Source organism: Leucoraja erinacea, chromosome 18, assembly GCF_028641065.1.
Source record: "Leucoraja erinacea ecotype New England chromosome 18, Leri_hhj_1, whole genome shotgun sequence".
Lineage (NCBI taxonomy): Eukaryota > Metazoa > Chordata > Chondrichthyes > Rajiformes > Rajidae > Leucoraja > Leucoraja erinaceus.
Genome location: NC_073394.1, coordinates 39,888,719 through 39,905,697, shown reverse-complemented (window position 1 = coordinate 39,905,697; position 16,979 = coordinate 39,888,719). Strand labels below are relative to the sequence as shown.

The window sequence follows — 16,979 nt, the reverse complement described above, 5'->3', positions numbered from 1 at the left end:
CATTGTATATGTGTCTGTTGCTGTGGCAAGCACAATTTCCACTGCACGTATAATTTATTACTGGATTTGTACTTTGATGTTGAATTTATTTGGATGCTTTAGGGCATCAACTAACAGAACAAATCATATCAATGTACCTGAACCAAGTGCCTGTAAGCATGAGGAAGTTATGCTCAAGCTGCAATGTTTGACAAGACCACATCTTTCAGTTGCATTTCATTTTGGTGGTGAAGTTACATTGGAGGTATTCAGTACGGACAGTCGATTTTTCAAAAAGCCATGATGTTGATATTCAATTTATGCAAATAATAATTCTACTTTTGTACTTTTCCTCATGATTTCTCTTGAGAAACCTTATCTAATGCTGCCATGAAGTCAGTCTATATAAAACATGTAATTACCCACAACCCTCCTCAAGCGTCATGCTGAGTCTTTTACCTATTTTGCATATTTCCTTATTTACCGTGACATATGGTAGACAATTTCCTTGGCTGGTGTGTGGATAGACCCAACATTTTATGAGCAATTGACCTAATCATCAATTTATTTTAATCTTCAACTTTTCTCTTTTATTCCTTCCACCTTTGATCCCATGTTGGAGATTTAAAATTCTAGTCACACTTTTCCATTACCCCTCAGTAGTGAGACCATTCACGTAAATCAGGAATTGTCTTCGCATATCCACATTTTCTCCTTCCACTTGGTTAGTTCTATCCTGCTGATCCCCCATCGTTAGGTGTTGGCTTCTCTCCAACTTGTGTTCCAGTTCGATGGCTAAGTAGATTGACTCGAAATATTTTCCTCGAGGAACGTTCATTCCATATACCCACCACCCTCTGTGTGAAACTCTGTCAAGGGTAGCTAGAGTAAAAAAATTTAAAGTTCAGGGATTTGATTCTTCGTTACAATGTGCCAAATGACTGCCTGTGTGAGACATTTCAGACATTTATATTTCTATATTCTGAGACTAATTAGAATAATTTTTCCAGTTCATATTTTGTCTGGGCTTTTATTCAGTGCCATATTCCACAAAGCTGAGAATATTTTTTCCCCCTATGGACTGCATCCACGGAGTTCAGCAGCTATATTTGTCTTTCACAGCAAAGAATACTCCTAGTTGGGCACAGTTTCTGAAATGTTGACTTGCAGAATATAAACAAAATCTTGGTTTTATGACTTGGTCCATAACTTTTGGTCAGTAAATTACAAGCTTGTACAGGTGCACAACCTTTTATCCGAAGTTCCAAATAACGAAAACCTCCGAATAGCGACATTTTTTCAGTCCTTGAAGAAAGGTCCTTGAAAACGTTCACCGAGGGCGGCCTGCAGAGGTGACAGCGGAACCTCCGGTCGGTCCTCGAAGAAAGGGGAACTAAATCCCCATTCATAAAAGAGAAGGTGAGGGTATATTGCGCGGGAGGGTTAATAATTGACAATCTGCTGCTGCCTGCCCGCTGAGTTTAAAAGTTCCCACGGTAGACTCACGATACACAGTGTATCGTGAGTCTTGCATGAGAACTTTTTAACTCAGCGGGCAGGCAGCAGCAAATTGTCGCTCCCTTCAGTTTCACCCCACCTACACCCCTCTGCTTCCAGGCCATGTGTGTGACCCCTTCCCTCCCCTCTCCAGCTCCCCTCTCCATTGCACCAGCGCGGGGGCTTTGCACTGTCTTCACGTCGGAGCCAGTGCCAGTCACCGGAGACGTCAGGACCAACGGGACACCGGCCCCCAGGCCCACTGCAAGCACGGAGATCCCAGAGACCCACAGCCAGCAGCAGCCCAGCCCCGTTCCAATTCCAGAGGAACACGCTCCCCGTAGGGACAGAAGCTGATGGTGTGCAAAGTACGTCTTGGTCTTGAGGTTGCGGATGAGGGGGCGCAGCTCGGGCTGTGACGTCTCCGGCCACCCCCCTGTACAGGAGCTGAGACTGGGAACTGTGGAGTTGTTTGCCGTTGCAGAGGGAGGGGGCAAGGGCGGTACAGTTTCCAGTCTCAGCTCCAGTCCAGAGGGGTGACTGGAGACGTCAGGGCCAACGGGACACCGACTGCAAGCACGGAGATCCCAGAGACTCACAGCCAGCAGCAACTTTAGCCCAGCCCCGCTCCAACTCCAGAGGAACCCGGGTTGCAGATGAGGGGGCGCAGCTTGGGCTGTGGGCGAAGTGCCACTTGTCGCTGTAGCGGCGCATCGGGGAGTGGGTTCCTGTTGGTCCTGACGTCTCCGGCCACACCCCTGGACAGGAGCTGAGAGACGTCAGGACCACCAGAAGCCGCTCCCTGATGCGCCGCTACAGCGACAAGTGGCAGTTCGCCCACAGCCCGAGCTGCGCCCCCTCATCGGGACACCGACCCCCAGGCCCACTGCAAGCACGGAGATCCCAGAGACTCACAGCCAGCAACAACTCTAGCCCAGCCCTGCTCCAACTCCAGAGGAACCCGGGTTGCAGATGAGGGGGCTCAGCTCGGGCTGTGGGCGAACTGCCACTTGTCGCCATAGCGGCCCATCGGGGAGCGGCTTCCTCTGGAGTTGGAGGGACAGGGAGACACAGCGGCTTTTGAGAATGGTGGGCAATCACTTCCAAAGTTCTGCCCACACAGTCAGTACACCTCTCCTACACTTGTCTCCCGCACTAAGATTATCTCGCAGAGAATGATCCCAGCCTAACCCTCCCTATTCTCTCCTATTCTGCAAGAAAAAACTACATTGAAGACTCAAACTCGCGATGGAGTAACTGCCGGGATCGAGGCGCAAACTCGCGACCTTGCGGATATGAGCCGAGCACTGAGTCAGCCGTTAAAATCTATGCTAAAAATCTTCCATTCCGAAAGCCGAAAAATTCTGAATTACGAAAAGTGTCTGGTCCCAAGGCTTTCGGATGAAAGGTTGTGCACCTGTACTGGGTTTACTTAGTATAATTCTGCTTGCCATTTTTCCACACGTCATTTGTACTTTCTGCAGTGTCAGTGGCCCTCAAGAGTTTATGGTGCACAATATTCATGAATGTGCCAGAAGTAAAATATGGTACCTGCTGGAAATGTGCAATAGAAAGATAAAATGCTGTAAATATTCAGCAGATCAGGCAGCATCATTGCAGAGAAACCTTTGCCTTTTCTTCAAAACTAGTAATATTTAGAGAATTGTAAGAGCCAGAGGGAAGGGATGCCAGTGCAGAACAAAGAACCAAGATTATTGAATTGTTCATTGGGACGAATTAATTACGTTTCTTCATTTTGCTCAATCTACTGAGATACTAATGTGAATAAAGATATGTTGATATGATGAGCCTACCCTTAGACTTGGGGTTACCTTCAATTAATTTCAACTTTTTTTGTGTGTAAATCTGTTTGTCATGCAAAAGCAAATTAAGATTTTAATATATTTTGCATCATGACTTTAAATATAAAAATGAAATGGAACTTCACATTCAATAAATTGATATTTAAGAACAATGACATGTAACTTTGCCTTTCACTCCTTCAGACGTCATAAATGTCAATCAGATGAATTCTGTTTCATGGTCACTGACTTGAGAAAAATCATGTAATTACTATGACGCAGGTAGGCACCATTTGGTTCATTGATTCTGCTGTTCCGAGTAGAAACATTTTTTGGAATTATAATGCTGCAACAGCGTTGTGTCCATCAGCATATATTTGATCTTCAACAGAGCAAACTCTTCAAAAGGAAAATCAACCAAACAATAATATACCCCATTAGTATTAGGAACTGGCATTATGTGGTAACCTTTTATCCTCTGCACAATGCACCATGCTTTTTAACATCCTGCACAAGGTGTTCCTGAACCTCGTGCATATCATTCAGCAATACCCAATCATCAGGCACGTGCCGTGAGGAATTACTCAGGGTAGGCAGTCAGTCGGCTTTTTAAAAAAATCTTAAACCACGCATGCGCAGATTGTTCTCTTCTCTGTAAGCTGTCAGTCGACTATTGTAAAGTCTTCAAAAGCCATATCTCTTAATAAAGTACTGTATTTCCCAGCAATGAAGACGCACCTGCATCGAAGACGCACCCCCATTTTGAGTTGCTAAATTTTGAAAGAAGGCTGGCGGGACATAGAATTTCTCACGCTCAAAAAAACAAAAAAAGAAAGTAATTCAATTTACCTCAGCGCCTTCTGCCAGCCCGCTCACCTCTGGCAGTGCTCTCTGTCTGAACATCTCTCACCTGCCGCTCGCTGGCCTCGCTCACGTCAGCCGCTTCCCGCAAATCCTTAAATTTCGACTGCTGCCGGAGGCAGGACGTGGTCCCACTTGCTGTGCTGGGTGACACTGCTTGGTATTCACTGCCCAATCCGTGTCTTTCAATGTAGACCGGACAGTGAGGGGACCAGGTCAAGCTCGTGTCAGCGGGCGGTGGAACTTACTCCTGGGTCAGCGTGAGTAACCTCAATTGGTCCCTGATCGCGCTGACACAGGAGTAAGCTCCACCGCCCGCTGTCCTGTATCCACTGCCCGCTGACCCCTTCTTGAGCTGGTCCCCTCACTGTCTACATTGAAAGACAAGGAACGGCCGCTCGCGGTCACGCGAGCTACTTCCCTCCCCGGCCACAACGCGGCCAAATCACTGGATGGATTTAAGAGAGAGTTAAATAGAGCTCTAGGGGCTAGTGTAGTCAAGGGATATGGGGAGAAGGCAGGCACGGGTTATTGATAGGGGACGATCAGCCATGATCTCAATGAATGGCGGTGCTGGCTCGAAGGGCCGAATGGCCTCCTCCTGCGCCTATTTTCTATGTTTCTATGTTTCTAACTGCTGGTGGTAGTAGCATAATGAATTCTGAAGTATATAGACACAACCAATCTGCTCAAGTTCAAACAAATGCCTCAAAACTCATTGGCTGGTGGTTCATTCGACAGCAAGACAATGATCTCAAACATACTGCTAAAGCAACAAAGGAGTTTTTTGAAGCTAAGAAATGGTCAATTCTTGAGTGGCCAAGTCAATCACCCGAACTGACCCCAATTGAGCATGCCTTTTATAATGCTGAAGAGAAAACGGAAGGGGACTAGCCCCCAAAACCAGCATAAGCTAAAGATGGCTGCAATACAGGCCTGGCAGAGCATCACCAGAGAAGACACCCAGCAACTGGTGATGTCCATGAATCGCAGACTTCAAGCATCATTGCATGCAAAGGATATGCAACAAAATACTAAACATGACAACTTTCATTTACATGACATTGCTGTGTCCCAAACATTATGGTGCCCTGAAATGGGGGGGACTATGTATAAAGACTGTTGTAATTTCTACATGGTGAAACCAAAATGTATAAAAATGGCCTTTATTAAAATCTGACAATGTGCACTTTAACCACATGTGATTTTTTTTCTATTACAAATCTCAAATTGTGGAGTACAGAGGCAAATAAATGGGTCTTTGTCCCAAACATTATGGAGGGCACTGTGTGCCTGTGAGTGTGTCCTTGAACGTAATGCGTGAAGTATGGAGACTTGCGTTACCACGCTGTTAACCCCAAAACTGTGCCAGACAATCCTGTGCCCTCTCCATGCAGAGAACCATTCTAACAATAGTAAGACTAACCTGACTCTTCAACAGCGTAATTGGCATCTTGTAGTGTTACTGGTGTTGCAGATACTTTGAATAAACCACTGAAAGTGCCTTTGGCACCACAGTACTGGCAATATTCTGGGCCACCATCCTTGATACATGTTCTCTCAGTGAGATGTAACCGATGCAAATGACCGTTTGTTCTCGTATAGCTTTTTTTTGCGGTATCAGTGATAGCAGAGGGAAATTTTAACCATTCTCCCATTGGTGTGTCTGTTGTGCACATGCGGGCCTTTTCATTTGAATCCAATTGAATAAATAATTCAGCATCTATAAACCAACTGCTGCTGCTGCTGCTGCTGCCAGAATCGCTATTGGGTTATATAGATGAAGATTAGATGAAGATTAATTAAAATGAAGATTAATTCAAGTTTTTTGTATTTTGACAAAGTTGATGACAGAGATTTTGCTGATGTAAGATACAATGAAAACAAATGAGAGCATCTGGATCTGATAATTCCTTTTTTATCTGTGCAATAAACCCTTCACGTTTTCCTGTCATGGAAGGTGCACCGTCTGTACTTACACTCACTAAATGAAACAAATCCAGTCCAACTTCACGACGTTTATCTTTAAAGTTGTTGAAGAAATTTATTCCTCGTGTTCCACCCGTAAGAGTGCCCAAAGCGAGTTGCTCTTCGTAGCAAAGAATATTTACCTTTATGGCCGAATTAAATATAAAACCTGTGCCGAGTCAGTAGTATCAGCTGTTTCATCCAAAGTGATTGAATAATATAGATTTTCCTTTTGGAGCATTGCGTGAAGTTGTTCTGTTATGTTGAGGGCTAATTCATGCTGCCGATCAGTTATAGTTTTCCTTGAAAGAGGCAGTTGTTTGTACTTTCAAACCTTATCGGGATCTAAACACCCTACTACTTCGACAATGCAATATTTTACGATTTTTGCATCGCTAAATGGCTTCCCTTTTTTCCCCCCGAGTATATAAACTACTTTAAGTCGCTTCAGTAGCATTATTGGTCTTCCCGCTGATTGAAATAACTGCCTTTGCCGTTGCTTTTCACATTTTAATTTCTGCAATGCAACCTTTCGCGTCTCCCTCTAATTTGAAATATTTGTGGTCCTTATGAGTGGCATAATGCATTGAATTTCTTCAATGTTGATATTGCAGTATCACAAAGCACCGCTATCAAAAGTTGATAATACTGAAGACTGGAGGGCCAGCGGACTCTACCCGACATTTTCCCTCTCGTCAACCAGCCACAGGTGGTGGTGGCGCCAGTCAGGCAGGGAGGTTAACGTACATTCTAGAGTGGCATTAGAACTAAATCATGAGCATAACAGGTGTTAAAATAGCCCTCATGACTTACTAATGTTTTAATTGTGGCCGTCAGTCGGGGAAGATTATTTTGTTGAATCTTCTTTTACTCTTTGATATTTTAAATACATTCACTTTAAAATTTAAATAAAAATAATACAAGAAGAACAAAAACATTAATAAAAATAAAAGGATTTGTTCTACAAAATTTGTACTCATTCAAAAGGTCGCACTTAATGGCCTAGAAGGCCGCAGATTTCCCACCCCTGGTACAGACCCACGTGAACAGTCTAGTTGTCTTCACCCAATCATAACATGTGTTGTGCGATTCTGTGATCATCACAATGAATAATAACTGGTTAGGATTTTGTTCACTGCTGGCGGAAGATAACTTCCCACAAAGGTGACCATTGCTCGTGGATTCAACATTTTATGACTGGTTGTCTGTAGGCATCAGGCGGAGATGATTCCTTCCATTCAGCAACAATGATGCGATCAAATCATCCATCTCTGAGAACAAAACTGAACTAGCAAACCAGGGAGCAGAAAGCAGGAAACAGCTTTTCTTTTCCTCAAATTCTAAGAAAATAAACAGCACAAATACTGAGAAGGAAGTATAATAGAGTCGTTGGGATTAATACAAGTAAACAAAAGGAGGAAAAGAAAATTAAAGTGAGAAAACAATACAGAGAGTTGGAAAGGAGAGAATGTTTTGCAGTTTTGTACTTTTAACATATCAAAATATTAGCATCTGATGGCATGAAAATATTCCAAATGCTGACAGTTTGCAGGCAGTAATTGGTATATAGCCTATTATTTGATGTCATGCTGCTGCAAATGCAAACTTCATTTTATGCATACAAGCAGCTATAATCTCCATTGCACATTTACTTCATTTCTTCTGTGCTAGTACAGCAAACTTCCAATGTATTCCGATGATGCAGGATACATTGAATGGGGATTTTCACAAAAATAATGAGAAATCTTTCAGTTGCTCAGCTGTTGTTGAGTAAATTAGATTCTGTATTGAAAATTGGATCTTTTGTTCCATCTGATTCATATTCAATGTGTGCAAACATTACTCTTGAGTCTCTGCCAGTTTGAACTCTGAAGCTGCAAAAGCAATTTGGAATCAAGTATAATGTTAGAATTTGGAATGAAGTAGAATGTTAGATTCAATTTTGATTCTCGGTTTGAAGTGCACAGCTCGTGTTGCTTTAATTTTGATTTCTGTTGCTAAATTGTGGCATCAGTTGGCACTTACCTTTTATAATTCTCCATTTCTTGAAATGTTTCTGGATGTAGCTGCTGTTTGACTCCTCAATGTGTTTGGTGCTTCTGAATATATCACCTTCCGTAGATGCACTTCTGAGCCCATTGTTTTTGTTTCCATTTCTCTCTGAAGGGAGAATTTATTTAATGCTGGAAAAGGTCAGGTTTACCCTGCCACTTGTGTTGGCCTTTGTGTACAATTTGTTCTTCAATGCCATGGATGCTGGGATACCGAGCCTGTTGCTTTTGCTTTGTTTTTCAATAGAAAGGGAAGTGAGCAAACAATTCAGTATCATCATTATTCTCATGGGTAGATTGTCTCCAAAAAAGGGAAAGGAATAACACAAGGAGCATCTAAAACAAGATTAAACTGAAAGAAAAATTAAAAATAACAAACTTATCATGGAGCAGATTTATTTTTCTAAATTTTCCTGTCTCACCTACCTTTGTAGTCAACAAACAGAATGTGATGTTCGGAATGGATGTCAATTTCCCCCCCCAATTTTCCACATTGGGCACTGTTTACTTTGGGGTGCATGCAACACTGTATTTCCAGCACTGGAAATCAAATCATCTTGAGAGCAGGCCTCAATTTTGTCACAATCACTTAAACTGTTCACCGTGTTTTACCCATCCTTAATTGTCCTTGGGAAGTAGTTGTGAGCCTCCACCTTAAAGTTCTATTGTCCTTTTGGGGAAGCCCTCCCCCCCCCCCCCCCCCCCCCCACCCCCCCCGGCAGAACAGTGGAGGAGATACCGATTTTGCCCGTTACATATGGGGAGGGGGCTATATATATACCCGGGTGTTGGGTGTCCAAGTGTGTGCCTGAGAAGGTAACCTGCAGGATATGGTGTTATCATGCACCTGGAGCTGCGTTTACTTAAGCAAGGAGAGAGGATTCCATCTTCCCCTTTTCACTTTGACTGAAGCTGATTATTGCCCACCACTTTTACAGCAAGAACATTATTTGCCCGCAGTGCATGTCTGATATATGAGTAAACAATGCAGGCAACTTTGACAACTTCATTTCACAAGGAGTTGAGAATAGAATTTAACTTTTTCACAATCAGCAGCAAACATCACTAGATGTGACCTCAGGATGGTTTGAAGGCCATTGTTTGCCACTGTTTGCCTTGCTGCCATGAAATGTCATGGGTTCTGCACTCTGCCCGTGGCAGTCATCTTAACTTGTTTCATTAATGACTTCCATTTCATCATAAAGACAGAAGTGGAAGTATTCACTGTGACCACTTTTAATTTGTTTTGCACTTTTTCAAATAATGCATGGAGAACTGGACAACATTTGGGCCAGTAGGCAGCAAGTTCCACCAGACAAGGTGGGCACCACACAACTGCCATACATCAGACATTTGTAATGAGTGGAAGTCTAATTATCTCTCCTCATGTCACCATTAACTAGAAAACTAAATAGACAAGCCACATGTTTACAAGAGTAAATTATTCCCAGTGCACCCTGTGACAAATGACCCTCAAAAGCTTTACCACCATCAGCAAGGCATGTGCCAATGCTAACAACAGCTTTCATTTACATAATGTATCACAAAATCGTTCTGTATGGAATTATTTTTTTCAAAAATATGAGAAATATTATGCCATCTTTGGAACTTGCTCAAAGATGTATTTTAAAGTAGGAATGTTACAACATTTTGAGTTAAAAAAAAAAATCAAGCCTGTAATTTATCCCATCAGATAAAGCAACAAAATAACTAATTTGATACCTAATTCACTTTCATATCTTCAGTATTAATAAAGTTATGGTCATTTTCATAATCTGAAATTAGCATCTTGTCCCCTATTGCTTTTCCATTAGCTTAACATAAGTTGTGATCGAGGACAGTCCATTGACGTAAAAGCCCATAACTTTCATAAAAATTAAGAGAACTGAATGACATTTTCAGTTATTATAGATTGAAGCATTCTGAAACATATATGATACATCTTACTTGGATGGCCTGAAATTAAAGTATATAATTAGTTAATTACCTATTTAAGTAGCTGATTACAAAATTAACAGTTGTGACGGAAATAGTAATAAACACCCAGACTGCCTTGAAAATTCAAAAATGTGATATTCTCAAGATCAGAACTAATATAATTGTAACGTTAAAACAAATAGTAAATACCGAACAAAAAATTCATCTGTGTCATCAAATCAATTAAATTCATCTAAATTCAATTACTAGATCTAAACATCTATCCCATTCTTAAGAAAAGGCTAAAAATAAATTTAAATAGCCAAAGTATCAAAATAACAAACTGATCCCATTCACACAATAATTCAAAATGTAACATGATGTTTAAATCTTACTTTATCATGAATATCTATGCCAAATTGACCTAAAATGTACTGTGTTGGTTTATAACACTGCAGCAGGCAAGGGGCGTTTTGCACAGACATGTAATTAAAATCCACAAACATTCACTCTCAAGATAATCAAAATCATTATTTTTTGCACAATTATGTCATAAGAACATCTAAATTATCTATATTTTGTGTAATTGTCTATCCAAGATTAATATTTTCATACTAAACTTCTATCTGGAAACTATGTACTGTGGAAGTTTTTAGTCAGATAATTAGTATGGAAATATTGATCATGGATAGACAATAACACAAAATATAGATGATTTAGATGTTCTTATGACATGATTGTGCTAAAAATAATGAATTTGATTCTCTTGAGAGTGGATGTTTGTGGATTTTGAATTGAATTGTGGCTGCCGCCATGATTTTGCTCTCAGTCACAGTCTCACAGCCACAAAGACATGGCCGATAACGGGGGCTAAATAACATATTTCGGGTCAGCAGATTAAAATTGAATTACACAAAAAACTAGATAAGATGTTAAATAAACGATCTACCTTTTGTTTTGTCCTGCTCTTGCGATCCGTGATTTTGAAGGAGTTGAAGGCGTCAGAACTCTGGTCTGACTTTAGTCCAGCAATTCAATAGACCCAAAATTAAAAAAAAAAAGTCACACACCAAAATTTCTTAATGAGTTTTTTGTAAGAGCGAATCCCTCTCCAACAACCAATAAACACCTGCATTTTAATCACACCCCCCCCCCCCCCCCCCCCCAGCTGCTCGAGTCGCACGCACAGGCAGGGCGCAGATCTGGCGCGCCCCTGATGGTAGGAATTTGTAACAACGCTATTTAAAGGGATTGTGATCTGCAATTTAGGAGATTTATTATTTCATGTATAATTCCTGTGCGCATTCTATTGTTTGCAGTTAATTTCACGATATAATGGTGAACTCTGGTTTTCCAATTATTACAATCGCACTTTTGGTGAGTGCTTCGCGAGTGGATTATTTCAACAAGTATTAGGTTATTTTGAAAACATAGGTAGACAAAAATGCTGGAGAAACTCGGCGGGTGCAGCAGCATCTATGGAGCGGAGGAAATAGGCAACGTTTCGGGCCGAAATCCTTCTTCAGACTGAAAAAAAAAATATATATATTTATATTGAAAACGTGTTCAGTTTTGGAATGAGTAAACTAGCGTTTGAATTAATACTTTATTTTTTACTTAGACTTAGACTTTAGAGGTACAGCGTGGAAGCAGGCCTTTGGCCCACCGAGTTTGCGCCGACTACGATTCTACACACATGGGACAGTTTACAATTTTACAGAAGCCAATTAACTTACAAACCTGTATGTCTTTGGGGTGTGGGAAGAAACCGGTGCACCTAGAGAAAATCCATGCGATCATAGGGAGAACTTACAAACTCCATGCAAACAGCATATTATTACGTGATAATATTACTTGTTTACAGTCGCTGATGCTGCCATTCAAACTGAGACTGTCTTCTCTGGTTGAAGTATCTACGTCCAGAATATATTTAATGAAAAAAAAGCATTTAATGATGTTTGAAGCAATATTTATTTGATATAAATTATCTGTATTAGAGTTAAACGGTTAACTCAGCATTTGTTACTTGAAATAATAACAACACATAAATCTTTAATTATTGTAGAATAATTGGTAAGGATAGTTTGTGTCTGTTGTTAAATTTTAATTAATCTTAATCTTGTGCTAAAGAATCACGAATGTTCATTTAACTTAGATTTGAGTAATTTGCTGGTGGTATTTATAGATTTTAATAATCAGCAATCTATTCAATTTCCAACTTCCAAGTACAACAACATTAAAGGGATTAAATTATTTCAATATCAGTCCATTTCCATTTTGACAGGCTGAAATTTACACAGAAACTATGTCCATGTTTAAATTGACTGTTGTATGTCTTTGCAGTCAAGTTGTCATTTGTTATTCGTGGGAACGCTGTGCTCCTATCTCTCTTGAGTAGTGGGGACCTCGTGCTGTTAAAACTAAATTAAAATTAATTATCGAAATATACATGCAGCCAAGTAAATTGTAGAATGAATCTCGTTTTTTTTTTACATGTACTTGTCAGTTAACCTCAAACAAAATTTTATATTTGTTGTACATGTATACAAAGTTCTATTTTAGTTGGAATAGTAGTTTCCAGTGACCTTTTTTCAACAAGATCTGGATAATTGTTGCAGAAAAATGTAACTTATTACACAGACTGATGCATGACTTGGAATTATCGAATTGAGTAAATATGGTGTTGTTATAACTACAATCCTGTTTTTGCCACAGAATTCTAGCAGTGGGTGTGGTGTGGATCTCGCTGTTATGGGTGAGGCACAGAGCTTGGTTACAGACCTACTTGCTGACCCTTCAGTCCCATCTAATATGGCCTCATCACTGCGAACTATCAACAGCCTAATCGTATCCCAGCTCACATACTCGAATACACACCGACCACGAGTGAACCCCCTTACATCATTCTCCGATTCTTACACCTGTTCAGAAATGGAGGATTCATCAGATAAAGGGGAAAGAATGTTTCCAAAGGTTAGAGAAACGTAATGAAAGATTTTATATAAAGTATAAACAACATTTAATTCTTGTACATTTCATTCTAGCATAGAGTTGCCTGTAGCTGGCACCTTTCAGAAATACATCTTTTTGGTAGAAATCCTGGCTTTATTTTCCTGAATCATCAGGTACTTTTATCATTGTCAATGTTGGGAATGTTTGAAGGCATGTTTATCGATTCAGTTTCAGAACTTTCTTTTGGGAGAACTCCATTTTACCATTTGCTTTTTGTTATCTCTCTTAACAATTTAACATTACCAACACTGCCGAGAAAAAACCTTCTCCAGTTTTCCTATCTTTCCTGCTTAGATTTTGCTCAGTCTTTCCAAATCTAATGCTAGAATGTATCCTGGTGCTCCATGATGCAACTATATCCTCCAATAAATTTGGAGTTGTTGGCAAAGTCCTTCTTCTTTGGATTGAATTGTTAATATTGCTTATTTTTCACAGCGTTTGAGAAGAAGTTTACCGACTGGACAGCTAAGAAGGAATACAGGAACATGGACAACTACCACATCAGCAACTGGTTTGCCAACAATGGAGCCTGCTCCTTTGAGGTGGGATCGGAACAATAGCATGAAACTGCACCTCGAGAGTGGGTCAGTGAGGTAATTTAATACACGTACCATTTATTAAGGTCCAGCTCAACCTGAAACAATTCAGAAAGAAACGATACCCCAGAAGTTGTGAATCGCCTCAAACAGTGGGTTATTTGCACATCTTCGCTAAACGTTAACAAACTTTCACTAAACCATCCAGGGTAGCAAGGAAGCTGCTGCTCTAGAATATAACACTGCTCTAGAATATACTGCACAGAAAGGGCTAATGTCTTCTCCATATTGGCAAACACTTTGAAAGAGAAGGCTGCCAAGACCCAAATGGGAATTTTTTTTTATCCATAACATTTCATGTTCTTCGAGTGCTTGTCCAAACACGTTTACATTTTTCTTAGGAAATCAGCCTCTACCATATTTCCAAGTATTACATCCCTAACATAGCAACAAAGTGAAAAGGATATCCCCCATCTCCCTTTTAGAGGTTTAGCTAATGATTTGGTATCTATGATCTGCAGTTTCTGACCCACTCAGTATGGTAATAAACTTTGCCGATCTACTTTATCTTAAACTCTTATCATTATGCATCTTTTCACCAGCTCTGTTCCTTCCTGCTGACAGAAATTAATTTGAAGATAATGCAAAATGCTGGAGGAACTCAGCATCAATTGGAAAAAAAAGAATAGATGACGTTTTGGGTTGGAACCGATCTTCAGATTTAAATTAATTTGTTGTATTACAAGCCCATCAAAGAATCATAATGTGGCATGCTAATCATTGTTTTAATCCTGGATCTACTACTGCAGAATTTAACAGTACTGGAGGAAAATGAGAGAATTCCATGCAGAGTAGATGGGTTGGAGGATGGGATGGCTCCAGAACAGAGGCTGTCATTGAGGGTCCGATCAAAACCAGAATAGGTAAAATGGTATTGGGATCATGAGGTTGAAGTTTTGGTTGTGGTGGGTAGTGGTGCTGGTAGATGTTGGTGGAAAGTTGGAATGGAGGTGGTCAGTTCAGATAAGTGGATAACTGGCTCAGCAATTTACCGGAAAAAAAATAAATAATAAAATAGAAGAAATACAACGTAGCGGAGATGAGCGGGAAGCAAGAGGATTGGGTAATGTTTAAGGAGCAATACGGGGAGAAAAGATGAGGTACGAAGATAAGCTAGCCAAGAATATAAAGGAGGATAGTAAAAGCTTCTTTAGGTATGTGAAGAGGAAAATATTAGTTAAGACCAAAGTTGGACCCTTGAAACTGAAAAAGGTGAATTTATTATGGGGAACAAGGAAATGGCAGATGAGTTGATATGATATGATATGATATGATATGCCATTTATTGTCACTATACATGTACAGTGAAACTGAAAGCTGCTCGTACTCAGTGCATACATACAATTTAGCACAAAAAACAAGAAACAGAAAAAACAAAAAACAGAAGGGAGATGGGGGGGGGGAATAGGTGCACAAATTCTGCGGCGCTACATACATATATACATATATACAGATGGAAGTCCGTGTTGGGCGGTGAAGTCAGTGCATGTGTGAATTTGAATTTATAGTAGATATAATTCTCGGAAAGCAACTATTCCTGAGTCTGTTTGTCCTGGATTTGATGCACCTATAGCGCCTTCCAGAGGGCAGCAGGTCGAACAGTCCAAACGCAGGATGGGAGCTGTCTTTGATGATCTTCTTTGCCCTGCTAAGGCAGCGGGAGGTGTAGATGTCCATCAGGGAGGGGAGAGGGCAGCCAATGATCCTCTGCGCTGTCCTGGTTACCCTCTGAAGCCTCTCCCTGTCTGCCATGGTGCAGCTGCCATACCATGCTGTAATGCAGTATGTCAGCAGGCTCTCGATGGACGAGCGGTAGAAGGTCAGCAGCAGGTTAGAGTCCAGGTTGTGCTTCCTGAGGACCCTCAGGAAGTGCAGCCGCTGCTGAGCCTTCTTGATGACCGCTGTCGTGTTGTCCGTCCAGGAGATGTCAGCAGCGATATGGACGCCGAGAAACCGGAAGGTGTTGACCCTCTCCACACACTCGCCGTTGATGTGTAGGGGGGCTAAGTCGGTGCTGTGCCTCCTGAAGTCGACAATGAGCTCTTTTGTTTTCCTGGTGTTCAAACTTGAACAGGTACCTATGATCCATCTTCACTAAGGAGGACACAAACAATCTTCCTGATGTACTAGTGGCCAGAGGATCTGGGGTGACGGAGGATCTGAAAGAAATCCACATTAGGCAGGAAATGGTGTTGGGTAGACTGATGGGACTGAAGGCTGATAAATCCCCAGGGCCTGATGGTCTGCATCCCAGGGTACTTAAGGAAGTGTCTCGAAAAATCGTGGAAGTATTGGTGATCATTTTCCAATGTTCTATAGATTCAGGGTCAGTTTCTGTGTATTGGAGGGTAGCTAATGTTATCCCACTTTCTAAGAAAGGCGGGAGAGAGAAAGGGAATTATAGACCAGTTAGCCTGAACTTGGTGGTGGGGAAGATGCTGCAGTCAATTATAAAAGATGAAATAGTGGCACGTTTGGATGGGGTACCGCAAGGCTGGGTGCTGGGATTGCAGCTATTTACAATATACATCAATGATTTAGGTAAAGGGATTCAAAGTAACATTAGCAAATTTGCAGATGACACAAAGCTGGGTGGCAGTGTGAACTGTGAGGAGGATGTTATGAGAATGCAGGGTGACGTGGACAGGTTGGGTAAGTGGGATGATGCATGGCAGATGCAGTTTAATGTGGATAAATGTGAGGTTATCCACTTTGGTAGCTAAAACAGGAAGGCAAATTATTATCTAAATGGTGTTAAGTTGGGAAAAGGGTACGTACAATGGGATCTGGAGGTCCTTGGTCATCAGGCAATGAAATTAAGCATGCAGGTACAGCAGGCAGTGAAGAAAGCAAATGGCATGTTGACCTTCATAACAAGAGGAGTTGAGTATAGGAGCAAAGAGGTTCTACTGCAGTTGCATAAGGCCCCAGTGAGACAACACCTGGAGTATTGTGTGCAGTTTTGGTCCCCTAATTTGAGGAACGACATTCTTGCTATTGAGGGAGTGCAGCGTAGGTTTACAAGATTAATTCCCGGGATGGTGGGACTGTCATATGCCGACAGAATGCAGTGGCTGGGCTGGTATACCCGGGAGTTCAAAAGAATGAGAGGGGATCTTATTGAAACGTATAAGATTATTAAGGGTTTGGACTCGCTAGAGGCAGGAAACATGTTCCCGATGTTGGGGGAGTCCAGAACCAGGGGCCACAGTTTAAGAATAAGGGGTAATTCATTTAGAATGGTGACGAGGAAACATTTCTTCACACAGAGAGTTGTGAGTCTGTGGAATTCTCTT

General features: G+C 41.2%; 1 protein-coding gene across 2 annotated transcripts in view; it reads left to right on the top strand.

The window, feature by feature from the left end:
* pde3b (phosphodiesterase 3B) overlaps window positions 1-16,979 on the top strand; it is a 149,165-nt gene that overhangs the window by 86,634 nt on the left and 45,552 nt on the right. For both annotated transcript variants that reach the window (XM_055649887.1, XM_055649886.1), the window contains exons 3-4: window positions 12,791-13,048; window positions 13,523-13,680. In XM_055649887.1, the coding sequence (XP_055505862.1) occupies window positions 12,791-13,048; window positions 13,523-13,680 (416 nt within the window). The remainder of the gene's footprint in view (window positions 1-12,790; window positions 13,049-13,522; window positions 13,681-16,979) is intronic.